General features: G+C 39.3%; 1 protein-coding gene and 1 long non-coding RNA gene across 3 annotated transcripts; both read left to right on the forward strand.

The window, feature by feature from the left end:
- The first annotated feature begins 2,773 nt into the window (after positions 1–2,773).
- tcf15 (transcription factor 15) lies at positions 2,774–4,130 on the forward strand. The gene is made up of 2 exons (XM_026333032.1): positions 2,774–3,418; positions 3,859–4,130. The coding sequence occupies exons 1-2, from the start codon at positions 2,942–2,944 to the stop codon at positions 3,919–3,921; spliced, it is 540 nt and encodes a 179-aa protein (XP_026188817.1). The 5' UTR covers positions 2,774–2,941; the 3' UTR covers positions 3,922–4,130.
- A 1,447-nt stretch (positions 4,131–5,577) lies between these two features.
- Positions 5,578–9,403, forward strand: LOC113146083 (uncharacterized). Of its 2 annotated transcripts, none has more exons than XR_003297311.1 (3): positions 5,578–5,706; positions 5,803–5,855; positions 8,041–9,403. It is a non-coding gene; the product is annotated as an uncharacterized LOC113146083 (long non-coding RNA). The 2 variants fall into 2 exon arrangements; XR_003297310.1 differs by having other exon boundaries at positions 8,314–9,403.
- The last annotated feature ends 13,517 nt before the right edge of the window (positions 9,404–22,920 follow it).

A 22,920-nucleotide genomic window follows, 5' to 3' on the forward strand; every position in this document is an offset into this window, starting at 1 on the left:
ATCATTGACAACTGTGCTCAGAATGTATTAAAAGTGTAGGAAACAGCATGAATGATATTGCACCTGCACTTTTTACACTATAATGGATCAGGTCAAAATATGCTTTGATCAAGAGCCCTATTGGCAGGATTCAGTCAGGTAAGTTATATGTAAAGTACAGCTTTAAATCCATCTTGTATGTAAAGTGGAAAATGGACAGACCAATTAGCAGGGAAGAAAAGAAAAACTGGTGATGTGTGACGTATAATTTTTGGTTTCAGCTGCAATAGACAAACCTGCCCTGTAAATGAAGTGAGTTTACATGTGAGTCTATGAAGTCTTAATAGGGACCCAGCAATCTGTCACTAACAGGTGCAGTATGTCCCTGTGTTCCAACAAAGACCTGGAAAACACATTTAGCAGATAGAGCCTGATTATTAGGCATAAGCCATGATCCCATAGTACAGACGATTGCAGGTTGCTGAAGAAGACACATATGTGATCACCCTGTTTCAACTTATGTTCCCCCTTACCTCAGCTCAACTTGACCTTTGCCGCAACTATTTTCCTCTGATTTTCCTCAATGTAATTTACCTCCAATGCTGCTGGAAACATCACTCAAGCGGAAGACAAACCACTCAAATCTCTTGAAAAAACAAAAAGCAACAGTGACTTAGTCCTGTCAATTCTTTATGGTTTTACCCAACTACCTCTAGTGGGATTGTGGGTGGGATGAGCTCAAAATAAACTGCAGGGCCTTTGTTGTAAAACAACAGTGCCACATCAGTGATTGTAGTGTTAATAACACATGAATATACATAACCTGCAGTGCTTGTTAGCTGGATCCAAGGCCACTGTTTGCAGTGTTGGAAACTTAACAAACCACAGTGGAGAAAAGCGATTGCTGCCCAGTTGAATTAAACAGGCTCACTCTGATTGGCCTATGTAGATTTTAATCTGCCAAGAAACTAGATAATACATACCTGTGTGAAATAGATGTAATTGCTACTATTTATATATATTATATGGTGTATTTTTGACACCATTAGGATGCATACTCTGGGGATAATGATAGCCTGTACAAAACCTAATGGCAGTTCATCTTGTAAAGTTGAGACTGAAGTTACCATCCACAGAATAGCAAACGAAGCAGGATGACAGAAGCCACTTCCACTGTGCTCCGTGGCTCAGGCAGAGCTGTTTTTGTCAAAGATCTCTGAAGCACAATAACATAGACCTCAGTGGGTGGCAAACCCAACATGCGGCCGCCCCATCACCATGGATAAATGGATCCACGTCTTCCATGAACGAGCCAAAGACCATTTCACAGTTCCATGAAATAAGAGAACTGTTCTAAGAACAATTCAACCTCTGTCTGTAGTCCCAAGTCAACATGCTGACACATAACATTTTCATAGGCTCACACTTGGTTCACATGCCCCACACAGACATATAGCAAATTAATTCTTCATGGGCCCTGGTTAAGGTAATCAAACATACAGTAACAAAGAGTGACATCATTTATTTGCTGACATTTGGGTGGATTTGTTATCACTGGATCATCAGATTTCATAACAAATTAAAATCAGTTTGTGTATCTTACACAGTTTTTAATGAAGTGAAGTCTCTGGGGACGCTAACTTATTTTTGCTCATTAAGATATCCTCACAGTCTTTAGTGCTGCAGATTCCTTTGTTTGGTTCATACCATTTGTTAGACACGAGTGCTCATTCAATAGAGTGTCAGTGTCTGATTTCTGAATTGATGCAGCTGAGACGCACTGAAGTGGTTGAATGTGGTCTTCTGTCTGCCGATGTGGCTTGGATGAACAAATCATCCATTTGTCAGTGACTTTTTTTTTTTGTTTAATTCGTGGCCACAAGGAAAGTAAAGGATTGCCATTCCAGGATCATTGTTTATTGACTCCCACTTAACTGGCCTCTGATTGTCCGTAAGAGCTGAAAGAAGCTTTTAATATGTGGACGCGACAGTGAGATTGTTCCGGATCTGATAGTCTATTAACTCTAGCCTGTGGTGAAGAAGTGATACAAGGTCCAACATTAAGCCAAGCTTCCTGAAAAAGATATTCAAATGAAAGAACTTCTTACATTTGACTTGACAATTTCCATAGGAAATTTGAGTGCTGGCTAGACAGACAGAATTTACATACAATCCATTGCACACATTCTCCAAACGGCTGCTCAATCATTTTGAGAATGTTAGGCAAGATGAACTTTTATGGCCATATTAGGGTTATTATGTTTACAAACCAACAGAAACACATCTCAGTGAATAACATAAACATGTCTGACTAAAAAAAAAATATTATATTTAAAAAGATTATAAACTAGTCAGCATTGTTTAAAGTGCAGTGCAGCTACATTATGTACAGTTTTGGACATAGTGCTTTTACTTGCTATGGAGTGTTTTGTCAGCACTATGTCAGAATCCTTTATAAGCCAAAGTGTGTTGCAATAACTACAATCTGTGATAGTTACAGGGTTTTATTTTGTAAAAATTATATAGAATCAGTGGTAAAGAGCCAACTTCCAAATATCCCACAGTGCCAGTGTGATAGCTACAGCCTGTTTGTGGGTTTCATTGATAAAAGTATCACTCTCACTTCATCTTTTAAATATTCATGTAAAATGACTGTGGATTTGTGATATACAATATTTGAGTGTGTATACACTCTCTTCACTTAAAAGGCTACTCTAACACTGGTCTGCAGGCAGCTCCGCCCACCCAGCTATAAGAGTCCAGCTGACCAGGTGGTCTGGGTCCATCCCTAAAACTGGCCAATGCAAACTGCTTTTGAAAAGTCGCCCAGCTCATTAAAAACACCTTTGGCACCACTGGTTATAGTCAACCATACTGCGATGTACGGATTGTCCCTGAGTGTGTTGTCGGACTGATCTAACAGATCTAGGCTTTGGCGCTGGGAGTGGTGGTAACTTTAGCGATGACTTTTACCATGCTGCGGCCTGTGACGACGCACTTGATCTACTCAGACTTCACCATCGCCTCAGAGGATGATGAAAACCGCAGCGAAAGCGACGGCAGCTCGGAGCAAAGTTACTGCGGCTCCACCGGAAAACGCAGAAGGATTTCACGAAAACTAGAAGGAGACACCGCGGTGGTTATGAAACAGAGGAGCGCTGCTAACGCCAGGGAGAGAGGCAGGACTCAAAGTGTCAACACCGCATTCACAGCTCTTCGGACTCTCATACCCACCGAACCAGTGGACAGAAAGCTCTCCAAGATTGAGACTCTACGCCTTGCGTCCAGCTACATTTCCCATCTGGCCAACGTGCTTCTTATTGGAGACGGCGGCGCTGACGAACAGCCGTGTCTCGGCGCGGTTCATGGGCAAGACGAGAGCGGGGCGAAGCAGCCACGGACCATCTGCACCTTCTGTTTGAGCAACCAGAGGAAAGGGGTAAACACTGTTTTACAGTTTGTCCATGGTAAAACAATCTTAAAATCCAGTGCATCTTAATACAACCGATGCGTTAAATGTGCTAAATATATCCCAGTGCCAGTGATACCACACACGTTTTATTGATCTTAATTATGCGTTTAAGAGGTCTGAGTCTAATGTTTACTATTTAATCACAGCCGTTTTCATGTAACTCCATTTATCATATTTATCATATTTCTTTTCTTTGTTTGTTTGTTTTTCACTAGAAAAAGCTTCCCTGCTGTGTAAAACAGAATTTTTAGTTTTCTCTTGCATGTGGAAATAAATGTGACATCAACGGGTGAGGCTGGAAATGGATTTGTCGATTACTGGAAAATTTAAACGACTCAAACCAGAAAATAAAATGCGGTTAAATGAAACGTTGAATCTTAATTTGCCGACGTGTCTTTTTTTTTCAGATAAAGGATGAAAAAGACTGTTTAAAAATGCGAGGGCTGGGTCCCCTTCGAATGAGACGCTGACTGAAGACCAGTGATTAATAACCTGAAAATCCTCAAAAGACTTTCTCAGGGAAGAGTCAGAGCTGGTGTTTCAAGGCACACACACACGTCCACATGCTGGATCAAATGATGGAACCAATGAAAAGACTATTTATACTTGACTGAGAAATTTAAGCATAAGCCTTTCAAAGATGCAGTGCATTTGTTTGGAACTTATGGGATTTGTGTCCTTTTTCAAAAAAAAATAAAATATATTTTATCAAAATAAAGTAGATTCCTTATTTTCTGATTCATATTTCCTGACAAAGTTGTCAAACAAAATGATCTTATTGTTCTTGTTTAAACATTTTTTATGTTTCTTGGAGCAATGACTGGGACATTGATGTAAGTATACTGATAACTGAAGTAATTCTTTTTCCTGGACCACTATTTTTTTTAGATTTCCACAATTTTTACCACAATTACTCACCTGGTATACTACAATTTGACTGTAAACATTTCAATTTCTGTAAGAAATGTTAAGTTAAAATGTCTGACAATTAAATGCTCTTTGATCATACTGTATTCATCTTGAGCTCCATTTACAAACAGGGATCTTCCTAATCACCAATTTAGAGAATGAAATGCCTTTTATATCACGCACGCACAGACATGCAAACACACCCACTGTTTCCAGTAACGTTGCCAAGACATTGTTTATGGACCCCAAAAGGTTTCTGGTGTCCTTGCTTGGTGTATTTTTTTACAAATCTCACGATTGGTGTTTTTTGAAGTCTGTTATCGATTAGTCACGGCAAATAGTAGCCGACACTCTGCTTGGAGCCCCCAACACAGCTGTTGGTATGTCAGTGGGATAAATCACTGCTGTGGGCCCCAGTGGACAAGGAGAGATGGGGTAAGAGGTCAGAGGTGATCCTGGTGAAACCGTGTTGATGTGTAATCATGGTGAGCGTAATCAAATAATACAAATGTAATCCTGCTGTTATTCCTAAAGAGAACTCATATTTTTGGAATTTAATTTTTTTTATCAGTGGACCAGTTCACATTTAAGCAGTTGAAGATTTGGCCTGGATTTCATAGTGAGACTTTTACTATCACTATTATCATAAGAATAGTTATTTTATTTATTTAGTTACAGCCAACTGCTAGTGACATATTTTTTTTGCAATGTGGTCCCCACAGCACAGAGCCAATTCCACTTGAACTGTAAAATATTTTGTGACTGCTGAGAAATCAGGCTACTAACCAAAATCAGCTCAGTCTCTCCGGGCTTCTTTCGGTCTAAAAAAGCTACTCGCGTGATCGGTCTAACAGGCAGTTTGCAGCTCAGACACACAGCAGCTGAGTTCCTGTCTGGCATCACTTTGAATCAGACTGCAAACGTAGTCCTGAGAATGACAGAGGAGGGCTCCCTGGTGGCACAGGCGGCTGAATGGAAAGTGAATTTTAGGGCAGTTAAAGGTCCATGCTGGGGGTCTCAGCTGCCCCCTCCCCCACTTACCCTGTCAGGCTAATTGGAATTTGCTGTGCTAAGTCCACCATGCTAGGGGCCCAGGCCCCTCAAATGGCTCCCCGAGGCTCCCCCCAGCAGGAAGATGTCACAGAGGCACAGGAAGGGAAAACAGCGCACAGCCGACCTCTCTGAGGAACTCTCTGTGCGGCGGGCTTTGGGTCAGCGCCAGTCCTGACATCATCCGGCGCTGGGACCCAGATGTACAGCTCTCTAGTGGTACTTTCAGAGTGAGCGAACCAAATAGTGAGTTTTCAACAAAATCGGACAGAGACTTTTTTCTCCCAAGATGACAGGTAACAAATTGATATCAGAGAGCATCAGAAGAGATGTGGGAGAAAGGCAAAGGTAGACAATAAGGTCAATGTGGATCTGTTTAACATGTCTAACAGGACAGGCAAGGATCCACCTGAGGACCAGTCCAAAGCTTTACTACTTCACTTTGGTGAGTTTTTCCTCTTCTTTGGACACTCGCATCTGTTAATCCCAACAGAGGTTTTGTGCAAAGAATTTCGGCACTGATGGAATGAAGGTAGACAGCAGTTCCATCTCCTCCTGCCAGTTTTATGTCCTGAGATGAAAAATTACCTTGAAAATCTGTGCTCTATTGTTTTGTGAAAGACAAAATCAGAAAACAAGAGCGAAACATTTGTTACTTCTCTCTATCTCCCATTTCTGCTGTATTTTTGCCATTTGTTTTGATGAATGCATCCTGAAATCACCATTGTGACCTTATGTAAACAAACATAAAACAAGATAGCTCAGAGAGAGATGATATTTGGCTCAGACCTTCTTTCTGTCACATTTTAACTTCCCCTAGTACCACTGGGTCCTTTCTGTGTTGATTTTTATATTGATATTGAGTTATTTACCAAATATAAAATACAGCTGTTTCAACAAACTCAAGTTTTTCCTTGAAAAGGTCACAAAATTTATTGTTAGCTGTACAAAACAATTTGTGTAGTAAAGGCTAATGTATAATAAACAGTGGCATACATTTAAAAGACTAGAGTAGTTTCCATCAATATGATATTTTAGTTTAGGAAATTAAGCCAACAATTACTGGTGAAGCCAGTGCTGCACTGAGAAACAGTAGCCAGATCTTTTAGATAACGTTACATTAAATACACATATGAGCAACTGTGGGTTTTTACAAGTCTTTTACCACGGAGCTGCGAGACAATAGATTCAGCTTTTGTTTCAGCGAACTGGAACAACATTTGGGATTGACGTCACCGTTTGTTGGTCTGTGTGTCGACCTGAACTCAGTGACCAGTTACTGTTATCAGATGAGAAGACCAATCTATTGGGCTGTAGCCCAAATTTTATTTAGTGGAAACCATCAGGAAGCATTACGGCTCACTCAAAAAATTGCTAATCTAAATAAAGTGGCCCTAATGTGCAGGAAACTGTCAAATCTGGAAGCAATATGCCAGAAAAATACCAGCAATACAATTTTATAATGACTGAAGAGATGTGTGTGCAGGATTTGGACAGAGGATTTCTGCAATACAGCAATAAAAACAAGATTTATGTAGGTAAACCTAAAACATAGAATATGTAAAATGTGTCTTCTTTATGGTGTGCCTATTGTACAAATCCAGTCCTTTATTGTACATTAAATGGCAGCTTATCGTTTTGCTTGTACTGCTGGATAGAGTTATTCATGCATAAATACGGAAGAAACTGACTTAATGGAGCATCTCAGCCTGTTCATGCTTATTGATCAACACTTATGTTTGAATAATAAGCATTTAGGCAGAACATAACGAATCCTGCTGAGCAATGGCTGTATGAAAAGATCTTTACAGATTAAACACAAATCACTGCTCAGACAGGACTGACTGCTCAAACAGGTTCCTGCCCTTCCTGCCAAAAAAGAAGAAAAAAAAGTTGAAACAGATGATCCAGAAACGGGAAGGATGTAAAGCATTTTTTTAACATCATCTGGGAGCACAGTCCTCATTCCCAGGTGGGTGCTTATCTTATATTTTGTAGTCTTTCCAGAGAGCCCTTGTTAGACACAAACCTGACACATGGTAATATTTTAATGCAGCTTTTGCTCTCACAGAGTCTGTTTCAGCTGGTTTCCAACACTGGCTGGTTGAGGCTATTGTCCCTTGCTCCACCTGCATGTCAAAGATATTAATGGATCATGTCATGGAAATTCTTCTTGTATGTTTGAGAGTTACTAGTTCTTTGAAGAATCAAAAGCTCAGAGTGATGAATCATCCCTATTTTAATTCACGCAAGCACAGAGAGAACGATTTCAGCAGTTGCTATCTGAAAACAATTTCCAGAATGCGTTTATACAGTCAGGATAGATGCAAATCATGCTGATGAGTTTAGGTTCAACAGAAAACGTACACTCCAGCTGTCATCCACTGATCTCTCACTGCATGTGTGTATGTCAGCTCCTTAAAAGGGAAATAGAGCTCAAAAATATCACTAATATTCTTCTTCTAGTTCTTGCTGTGACCGTGTTTGTCTATTTCCTAACAAAAGCAAAAACAGCATCTCTCCCTAAAATATATACATTAAGACATCAGATCTATCATGTTCATTTCTCACATTTTGAGATTCAGATATTTCACTTTTGATTTTACTCCACATCACTTTTCTCAATGGAGGAGGAGGAGGAAGTCTTGTCTGCCTGACAGTCAACCAAGCCTCTGTGGGGGAAAAAAGCCTGTCTGAGGAGCCGGTTGTGTCTGCTCAAAAACATGCGAGAACAATTGTTTTCATGTGCCAGAGAGTCTGGCAAGGCCTTCAGACAGAGGGAGGATGATGGAAGGCTGTACAGTGAATAGGAGGTCTGGGTGGGGGAGCTGGTAAGAGGAAATCCCAGAGAAGAAATTAAGGAACAATATAGATCGTCGTAACAGAGCTCTGTTCTGCTGCAGGCTTGGACAATCAACCCCCGGCGCTCCAAGCGCTTGCCAAAGCCCAGAAGCAGAGGTGAGAATCCAGCAATATGGACTTAAAGGGGGCTTTGCTTCCTTAAATAAACAATTGAACAGGCAGTGTGATGCAGCCCTGCAGCCTCAGTTCCTTCACAAAGACTGGAAGGGATTCAGACTGTTACAGTCATATTCCACAGGACAAAACAGGAGCTCAAACAGGAGAAATCACCATATTCTGAGTGAATTCAAATGTGCTTATTCTTTCTAATGTATAAACAGGATACTGTATGTTTACTACAGCAAATGTTGGAGATGTGTGTGTGTGTTCATTTAAATTTAGAAAAGTGTGCCACGTGTTAGAGAATTTAAAACTGGTGTGAAAGAAGATAAGGATGGGATGACTTTAAAACAACTAACCAGATTTATTTTTGCGGTTTAAACTCAAACTAGTCTGAAAAGTTTGGAGGTGTCACGAGCACAGCAGCCTGTTGTTTTTAGGGTGTGGTGTTCCATATCCATAGCAGTCTATATGTACTGGGTGACCCAGGTCAGCTCAAGGCCTTGGCTCCCTGTGATGCCCGCTGGAACCAGACCACTCTTACGACTTGTTGTTGCCATGACTCAACCTTTAGATATTGAAGACAAATAGTTAGAAGTGGACATAACCCCACATCTATCTCAGTGTGCATGGTACAACTGAATAATTATTAAGAAATGGCAATATCAGTGATCGATCCAATAGCCCAGACCTTGAATGCTGTTTTTTGTGCCTTTTGTATAATTATGTGTCAAATTATTAATTCATATATACAGACTCTTTTAGGTGAATATTTCTGTTGGTATATTCAGTGTTAGTGATGCTTAATAAATTGCAGCTCATGAAAACAGGTAGCACTTTGACCACATCCAAGTCAATATTATTGTTTTAGTGAACATCAAATATTAGTCAGCAGTGGTGGAAGAAGTATCCACATCATTAAAGTAAAAGCAGCAGCACTGCAATATAAAAAAAATCTAAAGTATGTGGGAAGTATTCATAATTAAGAAAAATGTGTCTCTAAATATGTTATATAATAGTGGATCATTATTGCTGATGTATTAATGTGTAAGCAGCATTTTACAGTTGTACCTGGTGAAAATGAAGGTAGTTTTAAATATTTATTTTGTTTTATTTTGTAGTTTAATCCTTAAAAAATAAAGAATCAATTATAAGCTCCAGGCATGTTTTCTTCTTCAAAAACTCAAAGACTTTCAAACAGTAGTAATAAAACATCCTCTGTCAATAAAAGTCATATAAAAAGTAGAATAAAAATAAATACAATATTTCATTCTCAATTGTTTGGAGTCGAAGCATGTGCAAGGACACTGAATGCATACATCGTACCTTTCTTTCTACTGTTGCCAGTCAATTCAGGTTTTTTTACTGCTGGCTGCAAGTTTCCTGTTCCTGATTAAATATTTTGAATCTTGACAGAAACTTGATGTTGTAATTTACCATTGCTGTTGTTTTTAACATTATCCTGAACGATAACTCATCCATTCATCCATCCATCCATCTTCTTCCGCTTATCTGGGGCCCGGTCACAGGGGCAGTAGCCTAAGCAGGGATACCCAGATTTCCTTTTCCCTGGACACTTCCTCCAGCTCTTCCGGGCTGACACCAAGGCGTTCCCATGCCAGCCGAGAGACATAGTCCTTCCAGCATGCCCTGGGTCTTCCCCAAGGCCTCCTCCCGGTGGGACATGCCCGGAACACCTCCCCAGGGAGGCGCCCAGGAGGCATGTGGAGCAGATGCCCGAGCCACCTCATCTGGCTCTACTCCGAGCTCCTCCCGGGTGACTGAGCTCCTCACTCTATCTCTAAGGGAGCGCCCAGCCACCCTGCGAAGGAAGCTCATTTCAGCCGCTTGTATCCGAGACCTTGTCCTTTCGGTCATGACCCAAAGCTCATGACCATAGGTGAGAGTAGGAACGTAGATTGACCGGTAAAATCGAGAGCTTCGCCTTTCAGCTCAGCTCCTTCTCCACGACGACGGACCAGCACACCAACCGCATAACTGCTGCCGATGCCCTGATCCGTCTGTCAATCTCGTCCTTCCCTATGTTGGCAGGGTTAAGGAGATCCTCGAAGTATTCCTTTCACCGTCCGACAATATCCCCAGTCGAGGTCAGTAGCTCCCCACCTCCACTGTAAACAGTGTTGGCAGAGCACTGCTTCCCTCTCCTGAGGCGCCGGACAGTTTGCCAGAATCTCTTCGAGGCTGACCGGTAGTCCTTCTCCATGGCCTCACCAAACTCCTCCCATACCTGAGTTTTTGCCTCCATCACCGCCTGGGCTGCAGCACGCTTGGCCTGGCGGTACCCATCAGCTGCCTCAGGAGTCCCACAAGCCAACCAGGCTCGGTAGGATTCCTTCTTCATCTTGACGACATCCCTTACCTCTGGTGTCCACCACCGGGTTCAGGGATTGCCGCCACGACAGGCACCTGAGACCATACGACCACAGCTTCTAGCCGCTGCATCGACAATGGAGGAGGAAAGCATAGTCCATTCGGATTCAATGTCCCCAGCCTCCCTCAGGATTTGGTTGAAGCTCTCTCGGAAGTGGGATTTAAAGACCTCTCTGACAGAGGATTCGGCCAAACATTCCCAACAGAATGTTACAGTACATTTGGGCCTGCCAAGTCTGTCCCGCTTCCTCCTTCGCCAGCGGATCCAACTCGCCACCAGGTGGTGACCAGTTGACCCTCTCTTCACCCAAATGTCCAAGACATACAGCCGAAGGTCAGATGACACGACTACAAAGTTGATCATCACCCTCCAGCCTAGGATGTCCTGGAGCCATGTGCACTGATGGACACCCTTATGCTTGAACATGGTGTTCGTTATGGGCAAACTGTGACTAGCACAGAAGTCCAACAACAGAACACCACTTGCTTTTAGATCGGGGAGGTCGTTCCTCCCAATCATGCCCCTCCAGGTTTCACTGTCGCTGAACATTGAAGTCCCCCTAAAGAATGATGGGGTCCCCAGTAGGAGCACCTTTCAGCACCCCCCCATAGACTCCAAAAAGGCCGGGTACTCTACACTGCTGTTGGCCCATAGAGCTGAGTTTGAACCGCTCTTGGTCTGGTCCGTCACCTAGGACCTGTTTGCCTTGGGAGACCCTGCCAGGGGCATATAGCCCCGGACAACATAGCCCCTAGATCATTCGGGCACTCAAAACCCCTCCACCACGATAAGGGGGCGGTTCAGGGAGGGGAACGGTAACCCTTTTAGACATTTTAATTGTTCATAGGGCTATTGTATTGTTGTGCATGTATGTATGTGTACTTCAATGTTATTTTGGCCAAGTCTTCCATGGAAAAGAGGTTTTAATGGGCCTCATTAAACTGAAATTGAACACAATCCATGCTAACATCCTCAGTGACATGTTGGTTCAGGAATTTAGTGTACGATACAGGAATCAACAGGACAATACAGTCGAGGTGGCGAGTAGTCAGAGGTTTCACTTAGAATGTCTTCACAACCAATTCTGTGTATAGTACCACAACATTTATGAATTGTGTTTTTATTGTTTTTATATTTTGGTGCTTCCCTGTTGTAAAAATAGTTTCCTCTTTCAGGGCAATAAAGATCTGAAATGAACTGAACTAAACACAATTTGTTTTAGTTTCAGTTACAAAGGTTTAGTGTTCTGGATGTTTTAATTATCATTTTAACAAACTTTCCTCCTGACAGTAATATAATTTTGGAGTAAATTTTTAAAAAATGGCTGTTTTATTTCAAAATATAATCAGTCAGCCTGCCTGGCAGAGAAACACTGGTACAGTTATAGTCCATCAAAGAGCTATAAATCTGTCAGACCGCAGTAAACATGCACGGTCTTCATGGGAAAGGCTCTGTGTACAGGACCTGTGGGAGACATGGCGGAACCATTGGGATGTTTCACTTCAGCAAACAGAGCAAACAGTCAGAGGATTTCCTCAATCAGAGCTAAAGAGTGTGCAGCGAACAACCTCGCTGACAGAAACATGGAGACTAGCACCAGCAGCTGGGTGTGCTAACAACCTCTGGGATTTACTGTGGCGTGCAACACCCTTTAACTGCAACGTGGAGCGCCAGAATCAAACACATACTCACTCACATTTACACGAACAATTAAACCTTCAGAGAATCACAACTTTGATGAGTTTTACAAGCTTCAGCAGTTTTTGTCACTGATCTTTTTTATCACACCAATTTCTTTTTTTTTCTGCTTATAACACAGAGTTTATATAACTGTAAAACTCCCTTGTGCTTGATTTAGATGGTTTACTGAAAGTACCAGTGCCACATCGGCACATCTGCACTGACCAACAACTGAGAATTATTTCAGAAATGTGGAGTGTCATGCTTTTGCATTTTCTGTTCATAAAGTCATAAATCTAAATCTGCCCACAGCTGCAGTTACCGGCGTCCAATAGGAAGCAGCCAAAAAAACCCCTGATGTTCTGTGGTAACATCAGTAGATTTCTATGCTTTTGCTACAGCTGCTGCTGAATGAGGCATTGTTTAATGCAGAATCCAAACACCTCACTCTTCCCTTTTCCATAAAGACCAGCCTGCTATTAATAACCATATATCGACCTTCTTTGTCAACAAGAGCGATGCATACAAATAATATGCTCGAATGGAGACAATAGGGAGTTCCCTGCGACGAAAACAACAGGATGAGCCGAGCTCATAAGTGTGTGTGTTTGTGTGTAAGTGTGGGTGTGTGCGTGATTAATGTGAGCCTCCTATATGTATGACAGTCTGTCTGTGGACCAACTTATAAGCTTTAAAATGAATTAATAAAGTCCAGACCATTTTACATCCTCTCCTCTGGTCAACGGATTTCTGAAAATTAAATGCAACAAGACTTTTCATCTCTCATGTTCAATAGGCTCTTGATTCAAACATTCCATAGCACCTCTTGGCTTTCCATTTACACTTCAGGTTAGCCTGTACTTGACGTTATCCTTATTGTAACTTATTCCAGTGTTTTCACTGTTTTTGTACTGTGTTTAAAGTATTGCTCTGATGCTAAGTCTATCTCACTGCCTTATGTGGGAATAGGTGCATAAAAACAGCTCTGAGTGAAAGCACTATGTAAGTATAATCATTTACTGTCTGGTTGCTTGTTTTGTTTTATTTGCTGCCTTATTTCTGGTAAAGGGTGTCTGTTTCACAGTGTATTTTGCAGCACCTGTTGCAGCACCTGTTGCAGCACCCAGCAGTGAAGTCACAGCGATACTGTAGTTTCATGCAACTTGTCTCAGTGTCTTTGATCAGAGCACCCTGCCCTGTGACTGTCAATTATTTCAAATGCCACATCACAGGTTTTTTTAAGAATTTCTCTAAGAAATTTAAAATTTTATGCCCAAATTTCAAACCCAACTTTGAAAAACGCCCTCCAGAGCCTTCTGTACACATTATATGATTGTTTTCCACTCCTGATGATGTGTAAACATTTTACACAGTGTGTTACATTTTTTATTGCACTCTTTAATTTATGTAAATAAAGTAAAATAAAGTTATGTAAATTTTGAAAAAAAGTTTTTTCTTTTGTAGGGCAACTGAACCCTGGGTTTAAAATAAAAACATGATAAAAATGATGATGCACTATCCATAAGCACCACATGGTGGCGTATAGATTCTAAGTATTCAGACACTAATGACCTAATATTACTTTTAGCTCGAATGGGTCCCTTTTACAGGAAATTGTGACACCGTTTCAACTGAAATGAGAAGGAAAGCATCTCTGGTTGAACCAGATGAGGTGTAAACGATGTCACAGACGGTATTGTTCATTAAGGTGAGTCAAATCTGACTTTTGGGTATATTTTAAAATTCAAACTTTTATTGTTAAACTAATATTTTACTTATAATTTCACCCACCACACAAACAAAATACACTCACTTTCCACCACTCACCTTCATGAAATGAGGTTTTAGTGCTTACACAATATAATATGCTGGAAACTGAGCGTGTTAGCTGAATATTGTGGTTTTGATTCACAGCTGCTGTTGGTGCATTATGCAACCCAGGCAGAAATTCACGCAGACTGCGCTGGCGACGTTTCCCTGCAGTGCCCAGGTGTTGACTTTGACTCTATCAATTTCATCTCAGTGACATGGTACAAGGTCAGTCACACACTTTATGTTTCCAGGCATAAATTGAAGCTCCAGTAATGTCACTGACTTTCTTTAAGTTTGATACAGAAATATAAACTGATTTTTTGGTGGTTGCTTTAAAAAGATCAGCAATAAGACAAAACATGGCATCATCAGGAGAAGTAAAGCTGACAGCTCTATTCAGAGCTACAACTACACTCGTGAAACCATGTTTGGAGAGAAATACAGCCTGTTGCTTCGTAGTGTGACCCCCGAAGATTCAGGCAGCTATGAGTGCTCCATCAGCGCAAACATAGGGGGTCAAAATCAAAACCTCAAAGTTGATCTAACTGTTCATGGTAAGCTTTGAATTTCATTTCCACTGTTTTTTGGCAGAATGTCTGATGTGTGTATATGTATCCTTTAAATTTTGGACTTCTAAGGCATAATAATATGTTGTATATTGTTTTATATTTGATTTGATTTATATTTGGACTATAAAATAATTATGACAGTATCTCGTCTAAATTTTACAGTTTCATCAATCTCATTTTACCTGTAAGTCAAATGTGGTGTCAGATATGCCAGTGGATTCAGATATCATAGCAATAGATGATTAATTGAGAATTTTATCAATACATTCTATAATCTATATTCTTTATCAAATTATATATATATGTATATATATATATATCTTTATAGCCAGTATTTATAGTCATAGATTTTGACAGATAAAAGAACATTGTGTTTTAAATTCATCTGACAAAAAGAAGTCTATGATCCAAATTTGTGCAGATGCAGAATGTGCGGACCACATCAAAAAACAGGAAGGGCACATTATCCATCTTCTCAAGCACCACTAGTATATTTCCTTTCCACTGTGACATTTATGCATTTTCCATACATTCATATTCAACCATTCATTCATATTATTCTGTTTACAAATGAACAAATCTCACTTCTGCTTGAAAAAATAATAAAACTAGAATTTCACCAGAGATCATTTTTGAAATGTTTGGCTAAACATGTTTTTTAAAAAAAGTTAATTAATCAAGAAGAAACAAATGTCAAATACCAGTTATTTCTGACTTGTTTATTACAACTTTAAATTGACATGTAATGTTTACACCTTAATTTATTCTATTTTTGCCTTCTGTTTTGTTTAAAATACAGTGTGTGCAACCCAGGATCATTTGACAACAATGACAAGTGTGTTCAACATGACTGAATCCACCCTGCCCTGCCACAAACAAGTTGATGACCTGCCAGTCAAGTGGAGCATTCTTGGCTTTGTGGCAGTGGGTCTCACCAAAATCATTTTATGTCTAATCAGCATTTGGGTAAATAAACTCTATTTATCTGCAAGTTATGAAAGTATAAAATAAAATGATTTTATTCATAAAATCTAAACATCGTCACCAACAACGGGAAACCAGCATAGGATTTTACATTTTGATAAGTTGCAACCGAGGCAAAGATGAATGGCTGATTCCCACACACGGTCATTTCCAAATTCATTATAAAACATGGCTGAACAAAAACCGATCTGTTTATGATGTTACAGCACTATAGTTAAGGATTGTTTAGTTAGTTACAGAAAAACTTTGATTATGCTGACTATTCACTGTAAATGAACATTTGCCTGCTGTGTTAAAGTCTAATGTTTAGATGATCCATCCATGCAACAATGGACTGATTATGAAATAATAATGGGCACAGACATTTAAAATGCCCTATGAACTCCATTTACAGGGGATATGGGCTGTACGCCTGTGTTTGTGACCCTTTTAATTCTGTGTCTCTTTGTGAACAGTTCCTTTCATTAGATAGACTTTCAAATAAGAAAGGCTTTGCTCTGACTCCTATGCCCAGCGGGTCTATTCAGTAATCTATCCATGCACACACCCCAGTTGTCTCCACATACAGACTTTCTCATTCTATAATAATATCACCACTTTTCCACATTTGCTCTCGTCATAACCGGTATGTCCGATAAAGGTCTTGAACACGAACATATTGTTTGTTTTGAAACACTTGCTGAGAGGACTCATACTGATTTTCTTCTTGGTAGGACATTTTCCAAAAGGGGGGAAAACTCATGGTTAAAAAGCACAGATATGGGGCTAAAAATGGAAGCTTGTATGACTTTCTCTTGTTTAGCTACAGAATGTTTTTTCCTTCCAACTGAAAATTCATTGAAAACTCTGGGCCTCACCTAGTTTGAAGAGGAAGTACAGCTGCATAATAGCGTTTTCTAAAAACAGAGCTCTGTAGGGGCATGTATAATTAGAATTAGATAGGGCCTTAAATGGACCTTTGAAGAGACAGGTGCAGAGGAAACAAAAAGTTTTAATTCCTAACCCAGGCTGATCTGTCTTGCTGAAGAGAAACAACTTGATCCAATTTCATATTGCCTTTATTTACTTACCATGTTTGAAAAAAACTGATGGTTAGCCATGGTAAGGCAGCAGCATGTATGAAGATAAATCAGTGACAAAACAAGCAGAAAACAAGTTTGACTGCTGTTTCAGTCAGTATTTAAGAGTGCACAGACAAGCAAAGCTGTAGGAGCTACCAGCTAAACGGTGTCAAAGAGAATCATAAATGGGATATGGATAATGTGCCCAGGCGGATCAGTAGGTTTTGCAAAAAGAAAGCCAAGGATGTAATGATGAACAATTAGGCAGCTTTGAATTTAATATAATGTCACTGATGTTGCAAGGCACACAAGTCTTACATTATAAAATGTCAGAACAGCCATAACTGAAGGTCTTATCTTAAAAACCCCTGCTGTCAAGTGCTCTGAACCAAAACAGCTGGAAAAAAAATGACTGCTCACACAAATCTCTGCCGGCCTCTTCTGAAATGTTGACATACAGATGGAAAAGTCCTTTTATTAGTTGTTAGTGTACTTCCATACAAAGAGGTCTAACGGATTTCAAACAACACAGTTCACCCTGTTGTGTGGTGATGTGACGTGTCCTGAAACCTGTCTAGAGGTTGTCAAACATATTGTTTACTGCAACAAAAAGCCACAGTATAATGGGATCAAATGACAAGTTCACTTTAACAGAGAGAAAGTACGCATTGAGATATGCAATTAGTTTCCTGTTTCTAACCCACAATCAGAATTGTCCTTTCCCCTAACCTGAACCTCAGCACTGTTTATTATTATAACTACGACAATGCAGGTCCCCTGACCTTAACAATGTTCTTATTTTCACCCAAACCAGAACCTCTCCCTAAACCCTAGCTGAACATTAGTTGAACAAAACATTTAGCATCAGATCAGATAATTGAATGTGCAGAAAACCTGTTTCATCATGTAATTTCGAAGGACTTGTTGGTCTGTCTCAAATTTTAAATAACATTCAGCCACATTATTATTAACAACTTACATTTACACCAACACCTTTACAAAGATAATAATATTTAGTTTTGACAGACACTGTCGTAGAGAGGTCATTGGTTTGCAACGGTTTTAAGCTAGACTGCATTAGAGGTTTATGTTTTTTGCACATCCTATTTACAAACGTAACACATATATAATATAATATGATATAATACAATTAATTGAATCAATAGTGTAGCTATTTTTTTATGTAGTTGGGAAAGGAAACACACAATTGGATGCATCAATATAAAATTTCAATTTATTCCATCTGACATTTAAAATCCTAAAGTGATTTAGGTTTCTTCTTTTTAACATTCAGAGTAAAAACCACAAGTCATACTTGTAGGATTTTGACACGTCTTGTAATGTGTCTCTTGTTTAGTCGTGTGTGTAGTGACTGTAGGCGAGCATTCTCCTGCTCTGAGACACCATTTCCTCTTACAGCAGCCTGTCTCCACCACCCACTCTTCTTTACAGTGTGGGTGGGTTTCCTTCTAGCTAAGCAACTTACTGAATTAATTTATTTTATACTGTTTGGTCTCTCCCTGTGATCATTCAGGTTATTCGTATCAGCTCTTCAAGACGACGGAGGTATAAGTGGTCGTACTGACATTCTAGCCAGAGACTTCAGGGAGCCTGTGTGAACCTACAGACAAACCCGCTACAGCAGCAATAGAAGTGGTTTCTTACTTATTGTATCTCACTTGTTTTCATAAATGTTCAAGTACTGTTTCTAGTTAAATATCAACAGTTTATCTAATATGTGTCACTATGCAGAGCAATGCCACATGTGGCCAACTGGCCTCATTTACTGACATGATCGAGTTGAGTAGAACAGAGAGGATGTAAGCCCTCCATAGAGGAACAAAAAGTGGCAATATGCACACACTGATCTAAATCTAATTGTCAGCTTGAATATCTGAACTGTGCTAACTAATAATGTATGTTTACACTTCACAGTGAGTTTAAACAAACTTCTAACTTCTACATTTGCCAAGAGAACTTAACTTACAATGTTTTAGCAATGATTTTACTGTTTTACTAAGTGTGCTGCTTGCATAACAGCAACAAAATTGCTTTGTCCATTTCTAGTGGTATTAACCCACCGCATGTTGTGCTTTTAGTTCCTGTCTAAATCAAGTATTCGTAGAGTGATCCCACCCTAAAACAGCCACCACAGAAATTAATAAAGAGTGTCAACAAACCCTTAACAAATAGATTTCGTGGATACATTATCATCAAAATATCTCAATGTTCAATGTCTGTTTTAGACTTTTATTTATGATGGCAATGAAAATGCAGTTTGCCACATTTTCTCATTCTCCAGTTTGAACAGACTTTCTTTGCTGGAGATGTAAAGAAATCCATCAGCTTTCATCCTGCAGACACCTGGAATAATTAAAACCCACCAATCATCCCGGAGAGAGTGAACGTCTATCAGGCAGTACCCTCCTGCTTTATAAAGACAGACTAATACAGCAGGTACAGAGTGCAGAGAATAATGTGCACAGATCACCACCTACTGGCAAATCTTCCAGCACAGTCAGACAAACAGAGTTTTTCTAGAGAACTGAACTGTTTCAAAATGTGTTTAAAGAAATTAGACTCCTTAGAGGTTCTAATGTGGAGGATTTAAACTTCCATGAAAACATAAAAATTGTATTTTGTTTATACAGATTTATTAATAATAGAATATTAATTTCCCTAAATCTTATCAGATCAATTTTTCCTCATGATACTTTTTATGAAAACATATAATGGACCTTATATTTTTATTACTTTTGTGCATTCCAAAAGCCTTGACAGATCCAGGTTTTACAATGTTTTTGGTATGTCATCGGTATCATGACATTGCAGAATCATAAAGTGTGTAGATAAAACATCCTTTAACAATGTTTGCAGGTTCTGCAACCTCAGAGATAAGCAAGAAAGGTCATGCAGGCAATAGTGTCTCATCTCAATGTGGGGCCTTAAAGAATCCTTGAACTTTGATAAAGCTCTGCAGATTTTCAACATCATTAGGGTGGCAACATACATCCAAGGACCCAAACAAGAACACACAGAGGCGAGACATTGATCTGAAAAGCATCTCCACCTCTGTGGCTTCCATGATTTCTCACATTTAACATCGGATAGAAATCCTGAAAAGGGTAATAGTTGGGTTTTGAACCTTAGGTGACAATATCTTCCCACATTAGCACAAGATATGCCACAGAAACATCAGTGCTTCAGTTTTCTGAAATGTACACTGCATACCAAACAGGGTGAATACAAATCTTCTATAAAAACTACTACTTTCAGCTTTAAATTATATATTATCCACTATATTTTTCTAAGGAATTTACCTTTGTCCACATAATATTTCCCAAGAATAATAAAATCAAAAAGGTTGTTTCTATGTTCACCTAATTCGTCTTAATTTTCTTCATCTGAGCATTGGTCTGAGTTTAAGATGTGTATGTATGACATGAGACTTGCAGCCTATATTGCTCATGATGCACTGCGAATTATTTTAGCTGATCTTGTGAGCAGCAATTAAATGTTTTACATTGCATATATGCGTTTTATAGGTTGGATGTGATTTTGTCATTTTAAAGGTTTTTTAGATCAGATCAGACTTTATTATGGGCACAATGAATAGGGGGCTGGGCAACACAATACAATAAAGTTCACAAAAATACTAAAAAGAAATAACTACAAAGAAGAATATTTTCATTCCTTGTAGGGATTTCATATAGAGTTACATTCATTTCCTGGAGAATTGCCCTAATCTAAAATATAACCGCTATTTATACAACCCTAACCCTTACCCTTAACATAACCTTGAACCAGGTCACCCCCATGTTATTTACATGGTGAGGACCAGTATCTGACTGTCACATATGGTCTTTATAGCCCTGAATGCATGAACCTGTAATGTAGCAGCACCACAGGTCAGCAGTGTATAAGAGGAATAAAAAGCTTTCAATAAAGAGGTCGTCAGATTTTGAGCTTGCACCTATAGCTTTCAACACTATTTCTGTTATGATAGGTCATTGCTGTCAAATGGCCTACATATTTAATCTCATTACTACGGTGGCCGACAAGGGCAAACGCGCCGCAACGGCCGAACGTTACAAATACAGAAGCGCCGCACCTTTTACAGTATTATAAAAGTATAGTATTGTAAAAGATGACGACCAAGTGTTTAAAAAAAGAAATTAACAGAAAACGTTGCTATTTTATGTCGCCTCTCTAAAAATGAGCCAAACTTTGTTCATAGCATCCCTCAGTTCGGGGTCCCCCTAGAGGCCTGGCGCACTTTCCTTCCAAGAATGTGCAGCATTTTTGTCTTGTATGTTTTCTTGGTATTTTCAGTGTTCGGCCATTGCATTACACAACACCAAAAAGCAAAACATCTGGAAATACTACTTTCCTTAGTGTTGTTGTTTTGAGCATTGTTTGTTATAAAAACTGTATCATACTTTATGGTCAAATCCTTAATAACTGTTAAGAACCAGACAGACAGAAAATCTCCAAACATCTGTAGAAATAAACTGGTTAGTGAGAGATTTAAACAGCCATACACCCTGTTCCAAATCCATTTAACTGCACTGACAGAACATCTCACTTTGTTAAATCATTTTCCATGATCTATATGGTTAAAACCTTTGCAAAACATCCATAAAACATTCTGTCAGTGTGTCATTTAAAGCCACACCAATTGTCAGCACTTTGGATACAGCGCCGCTGAGGATATACTGAGGATATAGGCCTATAAATCTTCAAACTGTTTAGTTCACCAGCTTTGCCTTTAATTACAGCCACTAGTAAAACATATACCCCTTGTTCCATCTGTACGTAGAGATGTTTTACAGTTATTTATAACTCTGGCTACTTTCCAGTTATATTTATTATTTTACAACATTCTGCAAGTGAGTCAGACCTCATTATATTGTCACTCATTCTGATATCTCAAAGGCTATATTTAAAACTTGAAGAAGCATGTTTGTGTACATACACACATTAAAGGCTCTTCCACACAGGTCATGTTTAATATGTGTTGATGGGTATATAGAGAGAGTCCACAATAGATGCTGTTTTGTATATAACATGAGAAACACATCTCATTACTGTCCTGCAGGTTCTTGTCATAACATATAGTGGCATCTTTTGGTAGCTCAGTGCTTCACAGCAAGGCACCAGTATGATAAGTGTATTCTGTAGGATCCTTAGTTCAATTAGAACAATTCAATTTCCCTGCACATAACCTGCTGTTCACAGCTGTTGAAACTGCGCGCTCAGCTTCACTGCACCATCAGAGCAGAAATGTATTGTGCAAATTGCATGTTATGATGGGTAGACCTACTTTAAAATGTCTTATTTCAATTTATCAAAGAATAAAGTTTTCCCGATTGTTGTATGTGCACAGTGTACTTTTACTATAAAGAAACATGTCAAACACATAGTAAAGACAGACTCACAAACCCAGCAGCCTCTGTTCCTACTGAACTGCTGTCCAAAAAGTCATGCAATGATTTTACAGCTTTTTTCACAGATAAAATATCAAAGATAAGACAAACTATATCTAGCTGCAGTCCAAGGAACTTGACAATATCACCTGTGCCTCCTTGTTCTCCAGTGAATCTAGAACATTTTGATCTCCTTGATCACAGAGCTCTGGCAGAAACTCTTCTACAATTAAAATCTACATCATGCTGCCTTGATATTTTACCAACAATTTTTAAAAAAAATGTTTTTAACAGCTTAGCTCCAGATGTATTGCAGATTGTCAATAGTTCTCTTCAGTCAGGGCAGTTTCCCCAGGCCTTAAAAACTGCTGTTATAAAACCTCTTCTTAAAAAGCCTAATCTAGATGCTTCAGCAGTAAGTAACTACAGGCCAATATCAAATCTTCCATTTTTGGGAAAAATTATTGAAAAAGTAGTTTTTCAACAAATTCACAGTTTTATGGTGCAAAACAATCTTTTTAATGCACTCCAGTCTGTATTTCGCACACACCACAACACTGAGACTGCACTTATTAAAATTTTAAATGATTTACATTTGAATAATGATGAATCCAAAACCTTTTAG

The sequence above is a fragment of the Mastacembelus armatus genome, chromosome 7 (genome assembly GCF_900324485.2).
Source record: "Mastacembelus armatus chromosome 7, fMasArm1.2, whole genome shotgun sequence".
In the NCBI taxonomy this organism is placed as follows: Eukaryota; Metazoa; Chordata; class Actinopteri; order Synbranchiformes; family Mastacembelidae; genus Mastacembelus; species Mastacembelus armatus.